Below are 17466 nucleotides of genomic sequence, written 5' to 3'. Positions count from 1 at the left end.
CCTAAATATATATGTATGGGTGTGTGCACATGTATGCATGTGTGCACACAACACCTGTACATTTCATTAGTTGTATTTGCTTGATCTGTGTTTCAAGTTTATTTTGAACTGTAGGTTCGTTCTCTTTTATTTCTTTCAGTTTATTTGTGGAAGCATCTAGGTTATTTATTTCATGAAGTTTCTCACAGTCAGGATGTTTTTTGCTAATTGCATCTTTCTGTTATAGTTTAACGTGCTTTTTCTGTTCTCTGTATTTCTTGTAAATTAATAGTTGGATCTAGACTGTTGACTGCATGTTTGATTTTGGTGTTTGGGGGGGGGGGAGGGCGGGGAGTCCAAGAGTATCCATAGATCATATTATGGTCTCCTATCAGAAGGCCCTGATGTCTGGTTGTCTCTTTGTGATATTAGCAGCCCTTCGTAATGAAAGCCTACCTACATTTATTCATTAAGATTGTGAAGTGGTGGGGTCGTATGGGTGGCTCAGTTGATTAAGCATCCAACTTTGGCTCAGGTCATGATCTCTCTCGCAGTTTGTGAGTTTGAGCCCCGCGTCAGGCTCTGTGCTGACAGCTCAGAGCCTCATGCCTGCTTCGGATTCTGTGTCTCCCTCTCTCTGCTCTTCCCCCATTCATGCTCTGTCTCTCTCTGTCTCCCAAAAATAAATAAAAGTGAAAAAGAAATTAAAAAGATTGTGAAATGGTGACACTCTGTCATTCCTTTATTTATTAACATTCCTGTATTTATTCCTTTACTTTTATGAAAGAAACTTCCCCTACATTTGTTTGGTAACTCATTGGTGTAGTTAGTATTGAAAAGACATGATAAATGTTTGATTCTTTCCCTTTATTTACTAGGTTTCAAATAATAAGTTGGTTCATTAGCATTTTCCAGTGGTGATGAATTAGGACTTTCTTTTAATTATCATAATTTTGTTATCATTATGGACTCATGGGTTTAAGCATATCTGATAAGTTTTAATCAATTGTAGTTATTGATGTTCAGTTTGTCCCATCTTTGACTAATGATAGCCTATTCAGTTTGGCTCCTAAGTTTTTTATAACCTTTGCTGTCATTGATAGCTTTCTTGCTACCTAGTATGTCAAAATTCCAAATTTATCTTGACGTTTTTGTGCCCCAGGCCTTGAATCAGCCATTAATCTAATAGTTTCTAACCCTTTTCAGGAAACAGAGCTAGTAAATATAATTAACTTTTTTTCTTAAAATAATATATTTTATATATTTGTGTATCTCATTTGCATTTTATATGTTTATGCATAAAATATATATTAATATATAATTAATGTTTCTGTATATAGATCTATTCTAAACACTTTATATTCAAAATCAGAGTTCAAGGTTTATATTTAATATCTTAGTCTCAACATCTTTATCTCTTTGCTCCCCTACTGAGAATTACAGATCATAGTGACCCTAGGGATGATTAGAAATGCTTTCTAATAATGCATTTGCAATGCACACATAACAGTTTCACAATACAAATAACACTTTCATCAGCAATGTGATTACTGAAAATAGTGTGTTTTTTTAGGGCATATCCTACTAGGAAAGGACCATCAAATTACTGTTTTAAAGGTATTTGGAATGATATGGTTAGACCACTAACTAGATGAACATTGAGTTCCTTTGCTTCCTTTTATTTTCAAATGTATTATGGATTGTGTTTTCAAGATTTAATTTTGCTTTATAATTATATAAAATACTTTTTCCATAAGCAAATCTATAAAATGGGATATATTCAGAGATGTCTAGCTTCTATCTCTATCCCCTCTACTCTGTTCCCTCACTCCTCCTGTAGATAACCTTTAAAAATATATATTATTTAATATTTCCTTTGTTTTTATGTAAGTGAATCTGTATATTTGTAACCTCCCATTTCTTAGGTAAATGGTGACATACTATACACATAATTTCTCTTGCTTGGATCAGAGATCCCTCTAGAGCCTATGTACAGAGATTCCTCATTCTTCTTCCATAGCTGCATAGCACTTGATTGATTGGATATGTCATAGTTTTTTTCAACCATTCTTTTATTGGTGGACTTTAGAGTTGTTTTAAAATTCTTGGTCAGTTACATCTTGCTCTCTCAAGCATAAAAATAAGCATGAAGAATTATTCTTTTGCTTTTACAAATAGACCTGCAATTATTAACCTTATGAAGGTGCCATTATATATTTTTTGCCAGTATATTTTTTGGGTAAATTCTTAGAAGTAGGGTTGTTGGGTCATAGGGTAAATGCAAATGTAGTTTTGCTAGATTTTCCAGATTTACCTCCAGAGGTCTTAAACATTTGACATTTGCACAGCAGTGTGTGAGAGTGCCTGTTTCTCACAGTCATACCAACAGAGTATATTGCCAGGAAAGAATTATTAACTCATTTTAATCCATTTGATTGTAAGTGAGGTAGAGCAATTTTCCATATAGTTAAGAACCATTTGCATTTTTTAATGAGCTATTCATTTCTTTAGCTTATTTTTTCTGTGGGGCTAGAGTATTTTAGAAATGTTATAAATATTCTGATATGTGTTATATATGTGTTGCAGATATTTTTCTCAATCTCCTATTTCTCCTTTGCTTATGATTTCTTTTTTTGTTGTTTATTTATTCATTTCGAGAGAGACAGAGTGAGTGGGGGGAGGGGCAGAGGGAGAGAGAGAATCCCAAGCAGGCTCTGCACTGTTAGCACAGAACCTGATGCAGGGCTCAAACTCACCAAACGCGAGACCATGACCTGAGCCAAAACCAAGAGTTGGATGCCTAACCAACTGAATCATCCAGGTACCCCTCCTTTGATTTCTTTAGCTAGGCAAAGTTGTGATGCAATCAAGTTAGTCTGTTTTTTCACTCATTGCTTGCTTCTGGATTTTGTGTCATAATTAGGAAATTATTTCTAATCTCGTTACAGAGGAATTCACCCTATTTTATTGTAATAGTTGTATGATTTCATTTTTTACTTATACCTCTGATCCATTAGGAATTTATACTGGTGTAGATATGTGGAAGGGATCTAATTTTATCTATTTTTATAAGGATCTAATTTTATCTATTTTTATTCAGTTATCCTAACCTGCTTATTTAAAATTTTTTAAATGTTTTTATTTATTTTTGAGAGAGAGAGAGAGAGAGAGCACTAGTGGGAGAGGGGCAGAGAGAGAGGGAGACACAGAATCCAAAGCAGGCTCCAGGCTCTGAGGTATGAGCACAGAGCCTGATATGGGGCTGGAACTCACAAACTGCGAGATCATGACCTGAGTCGAAGTCAGACGCTTAACCACCTGAGCCACCAGGCACCCCTAACCTGCTTATTTAAAAGCCCTGTTTTCCTTATTGATTTCAAGATAATGGCCTTTATCATAAGCTAAGTTTCCATATGCTGAATTATCTATTTCTGTATTTTAATTCTTCTCCATTGGTTTGTTTCTCCAAACCAAACATTTGGTTTAATCCACAACAACAAACTTTACAAATGAGAACATTCAAGTTTAGAATAAGTAATTTGTCCAAAGTCATAACAGCTATTAAGGAGTCACATATAAACTCGATCCCAAATCTCTCGATTCTGAATTTGTTCACTGTTCTTCCCTGTTTTCCATGATACTTCTTTTCCTTCTGCACAAGGTTGTTATTGAGATAAAACTGTCAATGTAAACTGTCAAAGATGAGGTTTTAAAGATTAGAAGTTACTGCTTCTTTGAGTTATTTTTAGACATTTAAGGTAAATAGCTGAGAACCAAATATAGTCACAGTTGTAATTTGTAATTTTGAAGGAGTTACAGTGTGACTTAGAATAATTTTTTAGCAGTTATCCTTGTGATGGCAATATTTTAACTGGTTCTTAAACGTTAGCATACATATCAATTGCCTGGAGGGCTTAAAATGCATGTTGCTTTTGCTGCCCCTTCCTGTTATGTCTATGTTTCCAATTCCTTAGATGTGTGGTTGGGCTCAAGAATTTGTATTCCTAACAAGTCCCAGGTGATGCTGATGCTGGTGGTACAAGGATCAAATTTTGAGAACCATTGTTTTAAAGCTTCTAAAAAAAAAAGTTAAAAGTTTTGCGAATTGCTTTTGGGTCAGATTTCTTCAGACAGGAAAGGGGTCAAATTAAAAATTTTAAAAATGATGTTATGACAATCTCCATTATAATTCATTTTAAGTTTCCTATCTTAACCCTTTTAAAGTGTATAGTTTGAATTGTTTTGGTTGAGCATTAAAAATATTATCTCTTTACTTAGAGTGCGTGCATGGCGCACATGCATGTATGCGCACGCACACACACACACCCAGGGGGTGGGGGGTTGGGGGGTGGATGGGGAGAGGGAGACGGAGGAAGTCAACAGGTTCTGCGCTGACAGCAGACAGCCTGATGCAGGGCTCAAACTCATGAACCATGAGATCATGACCTGAGCTGAAGTTGGTCACTCAACCAACTGAGCCACCCAGGCTCCCCATTCACAGTATTTCTTAAAGGGAATGAACATCGTGTCATGTGTATCCTGTACAGTGATGGGCGGAACTATGTGTGAGTGTTTTTTTCACAAAGTCATCTTTGCCAGTTCCCTTTCTTTGAGTTGTTTTTCAAACTTTGATCATTTTTATTATTGGGGGGGGGGGGGACTAAGAAAATAGGTTAAAGGAGAAATCTATAGAAAGTCTGAGTGTAGGGGAACAGCTTCATCGTGACCTTCATCGTTGCCTGTATGTGTCCACATAAGCAAAAGCTTGAATCCTGGGACTGCAGCTTATCTGAGTGCTGAAAAACCTTGTGATTCTCCTGAAACACTAAAAGTTGGCAGACCTTTATGGAGCCGCTACAAGTCCATCTCCCACTTGCCTTTTTATAACCCTGAGAGTCTGTCATGAGAGTGCTTCTTTTCAGCTCCCTGATTATGATGAGATGTGGGGCTTTCATGTGCCCCTACCCCAAAGAATAGAGCTGCAGAACATAAAACTGCCTAGCTGCAGTGTAGTTTGGGTTCTTCTAACTTGTGTTGCCATCGTCCAGCCCCTTTTGTTTCGTTGTCTTTTTTGTTGTGTGGGACAAGAATTCAGGAAGCCTAGTCTTTGGCTTACTCTTCTTTGTGTGCTACTAGCAAACTGTCCAAATTTAAAAGTGCCTTGTATCTTTTCCGGTCAGATTAGCCAGGCTTTGGTTATGTTAGTTCGCTCAATAGTGAGTAAGCTTCTTTTCTTTTTTGGTAAGCATGAAAGGAAGTCACACGGCTTAGCCAGCAAAAAACAAGCCTTTCTAAGTATGATATTGATAATAATAAATTGCATCTAACAGTTATTGAGTTCTTATATGTGCTGTTTTGTCTGTGTTTTACTGAGATGAGAAAATGAGACTTTAAGATCACTTTCCCAAGGTCACACAACTAGTAAATAGTAAAGACAATATTGTGACCCTAGGACCCTGATTCCTGAGTCCCTTATTAAAATCATACTGTCCTGCATATCTGGATACTTGAGATACACACAGACACACACACATGTGTGTGTGTTTATGTGTGTTGTGTGTACATACATGTGTGTGTCTTTTTACAAATCAGTATTGTATCATGCTTTCATATTATGTTAGTGGTAATTTATTAGTCTTAAATACACAAAAACTAGTTTACTGTAAGTATCTATTACTATATGGTTCCTATTTATATAAAAGTGAAAGAAATGAATAAATAACTCATTAATTTGATTTTTTTAATTAATTTTTGAGAGACAGAGAATGGGGGAGGGGCAGTGAGAGGGGGACAGAGGATCTGCAGCAGGCCTCACGCTGTGAGCACAGAGTCAGATGTGGGGCTGGAACTCATGAACTATGAGATCATGACTTCAGCCGAAAGCAAGAGTTGACCGCTTAACCGACTGAGCCACCCAGGCGCCTCCATTTACTTGATTTAAAAACCAGCAATTCTGCAATACTTTATGGGACACAGGATTTCAGTAGTACAGAGTGGATTTCTTACCTAGTAGTGAGAAATGGTGCAACCCAGAAAGCAGAATACCTTTTAAGTAGTCAAGAAATTCACTTCAAATGCAGTAGCTTATTGATAAATAAAATTATATTTATCAAGAACTTACTGGTAAACAATATCCTAAGCACGTTATATATATAAGCTTATTTAATCTTTGAAACATCTCTGTATAATTAATAATAATAATATAGTTATTGAGTAACTTTTACTCCTAGGTTATTTTACATGATAACCTTCAGATTTCTTTCTCTTCAGACTCAACATCCTCAGTTCCATTACCCATGAGACATGATTTGAATTTCTTCTCTTTGTCAGGTGTTATACTTTGTTTAGCTCCCTTTTGAAGGATGGTATCCAAAATCTATACTCTAGATGTAGTGTGACATTTGCAGAGCAAAGTGAGAATGTCTCCGTTAGTTCTGCATGTTATAGTTCTATTATTGCAACTTAAACGTACATAAGCTTAGTGTACTAAAATAATATTAAAATTAAAACCCCTGAGCCCTTTAAACATATCCTACAAATGTATCTTTTCTCTTTTAAGCTGTACTTACGTAGTTGTTTTGTAATTCATTATAGAATCTCAACATTTACCCTCTTAAATTTCTTGTTAGATATCAGATGTTTTTGGATCCTTGATTTGTTAATCACTGATTTTGCTGTCTTTGGAAGCTTCATGTCACCTGCACAGTTGAAGGGAACGCCCAAGTATCTTCATTTTGGCCTTACAGCATGTTCTAGAAGCTTTCCTCCAGATAAACCTCATTCCATGAAGGTGGTATACTCTCATGTTGCTAATTTAGTTAACTGAAGTTTATATTTTTTTAGTTTTGCTGTCAAAATCATGAGAGTCATTGTAAAATTCTTTACAAACATCTAGTTCAACGTCAAGTCTTTTCCTGATGTCCAAGTCTTCTATATACATTAAAAAAAAAAGAAGAAGAAACAAGATTAGTCTATAACATGTCTTACTGTTATTAGCTCATCCATTCTAGTTTTACAGATCACTACATCCTATTCTAGGTATTCACAAATCAAACCTTTAATAATTTATTTTAAAATATTATCAAAAATAACATTAACCTTATCAGAATGTTGAATTTACTGTCTTATTTTTTAAAACAGTCTCCAGTCTGTGGCACTGGTAGTAATTGAAATATTAGCTAAGTCTCCTTTTTTTTTAATTTATTTTTTTAAAGACTTATCTTTTTTAGGAGCACCTGGGTGGCTCAGTTGTCTTGATTAATACAGTTTATAATAATCCTTTTTTTCTTTTTTTTCAATTTATTTATTTTGAGGGAGAGAGGCAGAAAGAGAGGGAGAAAGACAGAATCCCAAGCAGGCTTCACACTGGCAGTGCAGAGTGGATGTGGGGCTTGAACTCACAAACTGAGATCATGACCTGAGCTGAAACCAAGAGTTGGATGCTTAACCAACTAAGCCATCCAGGGGCCCCTATAATAATTCTTGAAATTAGGTAATGCCAGTCCATCAACTTTGTTCTTTTTCAATATTAAGTTGGCTCTTCTGTCTTTTACTTCCCCTTATAAACTCTGGAATCAGTTTGCAATATCCACAAAATAATTTGCTGGAATTTTGATTGGGATTGCATTGAATATATAGTTCAAGTCAGGAAGAACTGACATCTGACATCTTGATGATTTTGAGTCTTTCTATCCATGAACATGCAGTAGCTTCTTATTAATTTAGTTCTTTGATTTCTTTCATTAGAATGTTACAATTTTCCTCACATTAATGGTGTATATATTTGTTAGATTTGTATCTAAGTGTTTCATTTTTTTAGGTGTTAGTGTCAACAGTAATATGTTCTTAATTTCAAATTTCACTTCTTCATTGCTGATGTATAGATAGAAAAGGGATTGACTTGATATTAGCCTTGTATCTTGCTACGTTACTATAATTGCTTATTAGTTCCAGAAATGTTCTTGTTGATTGTTTCCGATTTTCTACATAGACAATCCTGTAACCTGCTAACAAAGGCAGTTTTATTTCTTTATTTCCCTTTCTTGTCTGATTAGTTAAATCTCCTTTTTCAATCCCTTCTCTTCTTTTCTGCTTTTTTTTCTTAATTTTTTCTTTTGTTAACATTTATTTATTTTTGAGAGAGAGACAGAGACAGAGTGCAAGCAGGGGGAGAGGCAGAGAGAGAGAGGGAGACACAGAATCCAAAGCAGACTCTAGGCTCTGAGCTGTTAGCACAGAGCCCAACCCAGGGCTCGAGCCCATGAACCGCGAGATATCATGACCTGAGCTAAAGTCAGATGCTCAACCAACTGAGCCACCCAGCCTCCCCTTTAATTTTTATTTTTGAGAGAGAGAGAGAGAGCGAGAGAGAGAGCGAGCAGGGGTGGGGGGCGGGGAGAGGCAGAGAGAGAGGGAGACACAGAATCCAAAGCAGGCTCCAGGCTCCGAGCTGGCAGCAGAGCCCAACGTGGGGCTCAAACCCACGAACTGCGAGATCATGACCTGAGCCAAAGTTGGATGTTTAAGTGACTGAGCCATCTAGGCACCCCCTTTCTCTTATTTTGAATCCATTCACTTTTCCTGTTTATTCTGCACTTTTCAGCCCGAATAACATTCTCCTTGTGAAATAAGACAAATGAAAGTTGAGTCTTAGACAATGAGAGAGTTGTTTATGTTACACAAAACGGCACATATAATTAATTGCATATAAAGGAATTGAGTACTTAAATGTTTACAGACTTACAGATGAAGTTAAATTTGACCCAGCCTTTTGAGAATTTGAATTGGATGAAAAGAAAATGAGAGGAGAAAGGCTATAGACAAAAATCAGGCATATGGTAAGAAAATATTTGTATAGCCCTTTAATAATTACATGAGCTTTATTGGAATGAAAGGTTATTGTGGAAAGAATGGGAATTACTGAAAGTGAGGATATGGGAAGAAGCAACTTAATACAATGGCACTTAAGTGCTATATTCATGGCACTTCAAACTGTATGGAACTTTACATTTAAAATGGGCGCCTGGTGGCTCAGTTGGTTAAGTATCCGAATTCAGCTCAGGGCATGATTTCATGGTTTACTAGTTGGAGCCCCGCATCGGGCTCTGTGCTGACAGCTCAGGGCCTAGAGCCTGCTTCGGATTCTGTGTCTCCCTCTCTCTCTGCCTCTTCCCCATTCACACTTTGTCTCTCCCTCTCTCTCAAAAATAAATAAACATTAAAAAAAAAACCAACTTTAAGAAAACATTTTCATATAACCTTTTCAGGTAGAGGGAGGTATTCTTTTATGAATGAAAAAATTAATATTTAGATTAAGGAATGTATTGATTCCATGTAACAGTATGTGACCTAGTTCAGACTAAAACTCATTATCTTATATTTCCAAGGTCCTTTTTATTTCCTGATGCTGTTCGCCTTTTGTTGCCTCACCATAATACCCTGTACTTGTAACTCTTAAAAGTTTATTGCGTTTTCATGTGCAATATCTAATTTGACCCTCAAAAACCATGTGAGGTATATAGTTCAGGTATAATGTTTCATTTTATAGATCAGAAAAATGAAGATGAGAGAAGTTAACTAGATGTAAAGTAGCTTAAGACTGCTTTTTAATCTTTTCACTTGTTTTCTGTATGTTTTCCATTCCTGTTGTTCATTTTTCACTTTTTAGTCAAAATACTAATTTTTTCCAGTAAACTGAGACTAAAGGGAGTTAAATAGATTAAAAGGTCAATCCTATAGTAAGTAAAAGAACAGATCCAGATCTAACCGTATGCCTATGGCTGCTGTCTTCTTACCAATTTTCTGTTCTGGAATAAAGTACCTACTGGAAGACACAGAATTTTTTTTTCCAGAAATTTCTTGAGACTTGTTCATACCATGATTGGCATTATTCTGTTAGATGTGTGGGGGATTATTTGGAGAGATCAGAAGTGGAGGTCAATGATACCAGCTGTTAGGTGGCCTGTTACCATAATTTGTTAATGGATTTAAAATTTATTTGAAACAAGTGTGAAATGATGAAGTTCTTGATGAAGATAAAAGTTTCAATATTTGGATATTTCCACTTTAAAATGCATAGGAATAAAGTGCTATACTCTCCCAGTCCTACCTGTATTGATATTGGTTTGGAATGTTTTGATTTATTTGGTAATACTTTAAAAATTGGAATCAAATCTTCTTTTTTATTATCCCAATAACTTATGTTTGAAGTGTGAATGAGATAGGAACAAAGCAGTTCATATTTCTAAGCAGCTGCTAAGATCCATTCTGAAGAAGGATGCCTGGGTGGCTCAGTCAGTTAAGAGTTGGACTTCAGCTCAGGTCATGATCTCACAGTTCTTGGGTTCAGGCCCGTGTCAGGCTCTGTGTTGAGAGTTCAGAGCCTGGAGCCTGTTGCTGATTGTTTGTCCCCCTGTCTCTCTCTCTCCCTCTTCCCTGCTCACACTCTGTCTCTCTTTGTCTCTCTCTCTCTCAAAAAAAAAAAATAAATAAAAATAAAAAAATAAATAAATAAAAAATACATATACACACACACACACACACACACACATATATTTTTAAAAAAAAAATCCATTCTGAAGTGTCCATGTATTAATTTTTTAGGTAACAAGTTGCAACAAACTCAGTTGCTTACAGCAACAGAAATTCAGGGGCACCTGGATGCCCAACTCTTTGATTTAGGTTAAGCATCCAATTCTTTGATTTTGGCTCAGGTCATGATCTCACAGTTTGAGGGAGCAAGCTCCTCATCGGGCTCCGAGAGCATGGAGCCTGACTGGAATTCTCTCTCTCCCTACCCCCTCTCTGCCCCTCCCCTGCTCGTACTCTCTTTCTCTGGCTCTCAAAATAATAACCTTTTAAAGAAACAACAGAAATTTATTCTTCCACAGTCCGAAATTAGTTATCACTGTGCTGAAATTAAAGTGTTGGCAGGACCATGCTCCCTCTGGAAGTTCTAGGGAAAGAATATGTTCCTTTCCTCTTCCAGCCTCTGGGGGCTACCAGTTATTACTTGGTTTGTGGCTACCTCATTCCAGTCCCTGCCTTTGTGGTCATATTACCTTCTTTCTTCTTTCTGTGTCAAATCTACAGTCTTCTTACAAGTTGCATTTAGGGCCCACCCGGATAATCCAGTAGATAATATCCCCATCTCAAAATCCTTGATTATAACTGCAGTGTTGTTGTTGTTTTTGCCAGATAGTACCATTCAAAGGTTCCAGGGATTAGGATGTGGATATCTTTTTGGGAGCCATTATTCAATTTACCGCAATCCCTATTGCTTCTTTTTCTTCTTTTATTCTCTTCTGTCTCTTTTTTCCTGTTTTTTATTGTTCATCTTCCAGACGTACAAAGTGGCAAGAAGATTGATTGAATATGATCTAAAGTTATGGTGAAGAGTTGAGTAGATATGGTGTAGATGAGTAGGTGAGCCTAATTGCCTTCACTATAGAGCATCAAATTGTACTCACATTAATTTTTATTGTCATTCAATTGGTTGATAGTAATAGCTTTGTTAAATTCAGCACCCTTTATCAAAGTAATTATTGAATTGTTGACTAAAATGTGTGTTAACATAGAATTTCTTTCCAACTAAAGCATCTGTTGATTAGATTGGTAGGCATTGATATTATTCCTGATAAAATAGCCAAAAACCTACTAGCATTGTTTCAGAACTCATTTTCCTTTAAGCATTTTCACATTTATAATTTGTCTCAGTGGTAACTCAGACTTGAATTTAATGAAAGGAAACAGAAGAGTTGGCATAGTTGTAGTCCAAAAGTCCATTGTCAAGAGACCTTTGCGGTTTGGGACATATCACACACATAACCTTTGGGCCTCTGTTTCCTAATATTTATGATATAGAAGTTGAACTATATGATTGGTAATATCCCTTCTACCTCTAAAAGCTTCTGTCTAGTATTTAGTACAAAGTATTAAAAAACCAACAAACAGACCAGTAAACAAATTTTGCTAATTTTATACTATTTGAAAAAGGAATCAACCATATTAGCAAGATCATTTTGAAATAACTGTTCATGCTTTTTGTTTTTCCATAGATGGACCACACATCCCCGACCTACATGCTTGCTAACTTAACCCACTTACATTCTGAACAACTTCTGCAGGGCTTGAATCTTCTTCGTCAACATCACGAACTCTGTGACATCGTTCTTCGAGTAGGTGATGTTAAAATCCATGCTCACAAAGTGGTACTTGCCAGCATCAGCCCATATTTCAAAGCTATGTTCACTGGAAACCTTTCTGAAAAAGAGAACAGTGAGGTTGAGTTTCAGTGCATTGATGAAACTGCTCTCCAGGCCATTGTGGAGTATGCCTATACCGGGACTGTTTTTATTTCGCAGGACACAGTTGAATCTCTCCTTCCAGCAGCAAACCTACTCCAGATAAAGCTTGTCCTAAAAGAATGTTGTGCATTTCTTGAAAGCCAGCTTGATCCTGGTAATTGTATTGGAATTTCTCGTTTTGCAGAGACATATGGTTGTCATGACCTTTATTTGGCAGCTACTAAATACATATGCCAGAATTTTGAAGCCGTTTGCCAGACTGAAGAGTTTTTTGAACTTACACATGCTGATTTGGATGAAATTGTTTCCAATGACTGTTTGAACGTAGCTACTGAAGAGACTGTTTTTTACGCACTTGAGTCTTGGATCAAGTATGATGTACAAGAACGTCAGAAATACTTAGCACAGCTACTTAACAGTGTGAGATTACCATTGCTGAGTGTTAAGTTTCTTACTAGACTATATGAAGCAAATCATCTTATTCGTGATGATCGCACTTGTAAACATCTTTTGAATGAAGCCCTAAAGTACCACTTTATGCCTGAACATAGACTTTCTCATCAGACAGTCCTGATGACACGACCTCGCTGTGCTCCCAAAGTACTTTGTGCAGTAGGAGGAAAATCTGGACTATTTGCCTGTTTGGACAGGTAAATAGAAAGCTTTCTTAAATGATTGATACTAAAAGATTTTATGCTCTCTAAGTATGCTAATGTTCTATATTTTTTACAAGTTTGATTTTACTATTTGCTTTCTTTGCTTCTTTTTATTTCTTCCATTCTTCCTAAAACACTTTCCTGATTGTTTCAATCACATTGTCATCCATTCTCTTCAACACTCCCAGTTATTAACAACAACCTTCCCCGAAGCCCTCTCTGCACAAACTTTATCCATTTTGGTTACTTTTCTACCATTTTATGTCTTTTTTTTTTTTCTTTTAATTTGTGAAACTTTTTATGTTATTATTTGACCAGGTCAGCAGGGATTTATTATTGCTAACTATAACAGAAGATGCTAAAGAGGAGAGCTAGGAATTTTTGATGAGGGCAGACTGGGGACTATAGTGGGTTTGAATGAATACCATTAATTAGAAGAACCACCAAAGAAGTAAGAAAAAGTAGGATACCAATACAAATCAGAGGCTTCCATATTTATTTTCTTTGGTGTGAATATTTTTTAATGACAGAAGTAAAGTGTTTTCTTTTCTAATAACTTACAGTAGGAGTTGTCAGATTTTTTTTTTTTTTATAAAGAGCCAAATAGTAAATATTTTAGACTTTGCAGCCATATGGTGTCTGTCATAACTACTCAGCTCTGCCATTGTAGTGAATGCAGCCATAGACAGTGCATAAACAAATGAGGTGACTGGGTTTCCAACAAAACTTTATTTACAAAAGTCCCTCATGGGCTGATGGTGTCTGTCATAACTACTCAGCTCTGCCATTGTAGTGAGTGCAGCCATAGATAGTGCATAAACAAATGAGGTGACTGGGTTTCCAACAAACCTTTATTTACAAAAGTCCTCTGATTTAGAGCATTATACAAGTAACCTTTATGTATTGAAAATATAGCAGGATGTTACCTTTGCATTACCCTTGAATGGGAATGCTTCATGAAAACTTTCGTGTTTGATAATATGGATTTCTTTCTGGCCATTTCAAAAATTTGGTAGATTGCTTTTTTTCCTGTCCAGTGATAGGAAACTTGATGTTTTAGCGGTGTCAACTGATATATCTGTATCTTTTAAAAAGTCTTACTGTGCATTTTAATTGTCTAAAATTAAGTTAATTGCATAGTCTAAAGCTAGTATCGTAGAAATTGGGCTGTAGGTAGAACATTAGTTATAGTGACTATAAAAATTATTTACTCTTATTGTTAAAGGCATTAATTATTGGCATAAAGTAAACCATATTAGTTAAATGTCATGACAGAAAATTCCAAGTGTGAATTTACCTGGTAAAAATTCTCGACCAGTTGCCTCTTGGTCTCTCAAATATTAAAAATAATAGACATAAGGGTGCAGCTGGTTAAGCTTCCGACTCTTGGTTTCGACTCAGGTCATGATCTCACGGCTCGTGAGTTTGAGCATGGAGCCTGCTTGGGATTCTTTCTCTCTCCCTCTCTCTCTCTGCCCTTTCGCCACCCAGTCTCTCTCTCTGTCTCTCTCTCTTTCTCCCCCTCTCCTTTTCTCTCTCTCAAAATAAACTTAAAAAATAGACATAAATTTTTGAAGAGTTATAAGAACTGTTGATGTGTTTAGACCCAGTAATCTTTCATCATACAATCTGTCAAAAAAAATTTTTAATGTCATTTGCCCTAAGCTAGTATTATTGCAGTATGATTTATAACTATGGAAACAGTGGAATCAATCTAAGTAATTATTCAATATATTTCTGCAAAAATAGTGTAGACACAGTGCATCAGATACACTATGCTGGGTAATGGATCTTTAACAGATTTATAATTTAGTTAAGGAGACAAATATTTATTTATTTGACAAATATTTAAATAGGTAATTGTAATATGTAGTGTTAATGCAGTGTTTAAAATAATCCCATGGAAATGTTAAGGAAAGGCATTTATCCCACTTGGAGGATTTAGGGAAGATATTGTGGAGAAGTTAACGTCCAAGTTGTGTTGAAGGCTAAGCAAGACCCAAGCAAAAGACAGCAGGGGCATCACAGGAAGTATACAAAGACACAGTGCAATGGGATGACAGTATAGGGTGTGCAGAAAACTGAAAGCTGTTTGGAGGGAGCCCTTGGGTGACTCAGTTGAGTGTCTTATTCTTGATTTTGGCTCAGGTCATGGTCCCAGGGTTGGGGGATCGAGCCCCACATCAGGCTCCACACTGAGCATAGAGCCTGCTTGGGATTCTCTCTCTCTCTCTCTCTCTCTCTCTCTCTCGCTCTCTCTCGCTCTCTCTCTCTCTCTGCCCCTCTTCCCTGCTCTCTCCCTCTCTCTCTCTTTCAAATAAAAATAAATAAATAATTAAAATATTTAAAAAAAAAAAAAAAAAAGCTGTTTGGTATTCCAGAATATAAAGTTTGAAGATCAGGGGTACTTGACTGGCTCAGTACTTGACTGGCTCAGTTAGTGGAACATGCAACTGTTGAATTTGGGGTTGTAAGTCTGAGCCCCATGTTGGATGTAGAGATTACTTAAAAATAAAATCTTAAAAAAGAAAAGAAAAAAAAACATTAAAAATAAAATAAAGTTCAAAGGTCTAACCAGCAAGTGGTAGACAGTGGTCAGTATGGACCAAGTAAAGAATGTATTATGTGCCATGATGAAGAGATTTTTCTTAAGTGGGTCAAAAAACTAAGAAGGGTAGTGCAATGATCAGATTCATATATTAGATCATTTTGACTGCATTATGAAGAAAGATTGAGAGGCCAGGATTAGTATCTGAGTGATTAGGAAAGAGGTTATTATAAAAGTGTAGGCAAGAGATTATGAGGTCCTCAATTAGGGTAGAAGTAGCAAAGTTAGAGAAGGGGGCATTAATTAAAAAATGTTTTAAGAGAGACTGACAAGATTTAGTTGAATGGATATGAGGGGATGGCCAAGATGAGTTTGATTTCTTGGTTAGATATTAGATAAATGTATACCAAGAGAGAGAATATAGGAAGAGGAGCCATTTTAGAGGGGAAACTAATAGGCACTGAGATCGGAGTGCCTATTAAATATCCAAGTGAAAGATGTCCCACTAGCTGGACATGATTGCAAAGCTCAACAAAGAGATCAGAACTGGAAATGGTAAGTTATTGGCATGTAGTACCATTTAGAGGTATAAATTAAAACCATGAAGTCTTCTGGACTAGCTTAAATATTCCTTCTTTCTGCCCATTAAAAACAGAGAAAGGAAAAAAGATTGGTTCATAAATGAACCTCTGGGGAACACTAATCAAGATGAGGGCAACAGGAACAGTCTTAGAGGCCAGAGAATCAAGAGAGAATAGTCATTATTTTTTTGTTTTTAATAAGATAAAAACAGGGAGACAAACCATAAGAAACTCTTAAATACAGAAAACAAACTAGGGGTTGCTGAAGGCGAAGTCGGTGGGGGGATGGGGTGGTTGGGTGATGGGCATTAGGAGGGTACATTTTGGGATGAGCACTGGGTGTCCTATTTAAGGGATGATTCACTGGGTTCTACTCCTGAGGCCAAGAATACACTGTATGTTGACTAACTTGAATTTAAAAAAAAATAAAGTCAGCCTTAACAGCCTTAAAAAAAAAATTAAAAATGAGGGAAAAAAAAGAGAGGATAGTATCATGAAATCCAAGCAATTTAAATGTATCAAGAAGGAAGAAATGTGACTAAAAATGTAAAATGCTAAAGAAAGTTCCAGAAAGATAAAGATAGAAAAGTGGCTCTTAGACTTGACTATATGGGGAACATTTGTGACTTTTGGTGGATTGATTTCAGCATAATTGTAGAAATGCTACATCATAGCAGATTGAGCTGTGTTTAAAAAATAAGGAAATAAACTGTGAAGACTTAACAATCTTGGCTGAGTTGAGAGAGGTAAGGCAAGCACAATGATAGAGTCAGGAGAAGTTTTTGTTTATTTTGTTCTGGAAGAGAGAGACATGAGTATGTTTCTGTCAGATGCCAGTAAAGAGTGGTAAGGTAAAGGTACAGGACAGAGGAATGGTCGCTGATGGAGCAAGAGTTTAAAGGAGATAGGAAGGGGTTGGTACCAAAAGCAAAGGCAGGTTTTAAGTATAAGAAAGAGAAACTCCTTTATGTTCCAAGACCAGAAATGAGGATAAGTTTGCTGGAGTGGGGAGGGGTGGGAGAAGGAGAAGGGGTTTAAGATAGATACTATCTAGTAGCTTGTTTTTCCCTTTAACTAGTAAAGGAAGGAGGTCTGCAAAAGAGGGAAGTGGAGACTGGGTAGGTAGCTTAAGGAAGTTCTCAGGAAGCTCTGAGAACAGTGTTGTTTCTATTTACACAGGGTGTCATAAGGATGGCAGTACATTAAAAGTGTTTTTGACTAATTATGCAAATACATTAAATGTTATATGGACTTTTAGCCACACCACTCATGGCATCACTCACCTCAGTGCTCTAAGTTACAGGTCAGATTCCAACAAAGAAGCTCTCATTACAACTAATTATTCATTTGTCCTCAAAGATTATAAGAACTAATGCCTTTATATCTTGTATCTCTGT

At 36.3% G+C, this 17466-nt stretch overlaps 1 protein-coding gene across 8 annotated transcripts in view; it reads left to right on the top strand.

Annotated features, from left to right (window-relative positions):
- KLHL28 (kelch like family member 28) overlaps positions 1–17466 on the top strand; it is a 35114-nt gene that overhangs the window by 5069 nt on the left and 12579 nt on the right. For 3 of the 8 annotated variants that reach the window (XM_042943062.1, XM_042943061.1, XM_042943060.1), the window contains exon 2: positions 12036–12934. In XM_042943062.1, the coding sequence (XP_042798996.1) occupies positions 12036–12934 (899 nt within the window). Of the gene's footprint in view, positions 1–6608; positions 6770–8716; positions 8817–10944; positions 11404–12035; positions 12935–17466 lie in introns of those variants that run through there. The other 5 variants (XM_042943056.1, XM_042943055.1, XM_042943059.1 and 2 more) reach the window with 4 other exon arrangements.

Source organism: Panthera leo, chromosome B3 (genome assembly GCF_018350215.1).
Source record: "Panthera leo isolate Ple1 chromosome B3, P.leo_Ple1_pat1.1, whole genome shotgun sequence".
Taxonomy (NCBI): domain Eukaryota; kingdom Metazoa; phylum Chordata; class Mammalia; order Carnivora; family Felidae; genus Panthera; species Panthera leo.
This window is presented reverse-complemented; position numbering and strand designations above follow the sequence as displayed.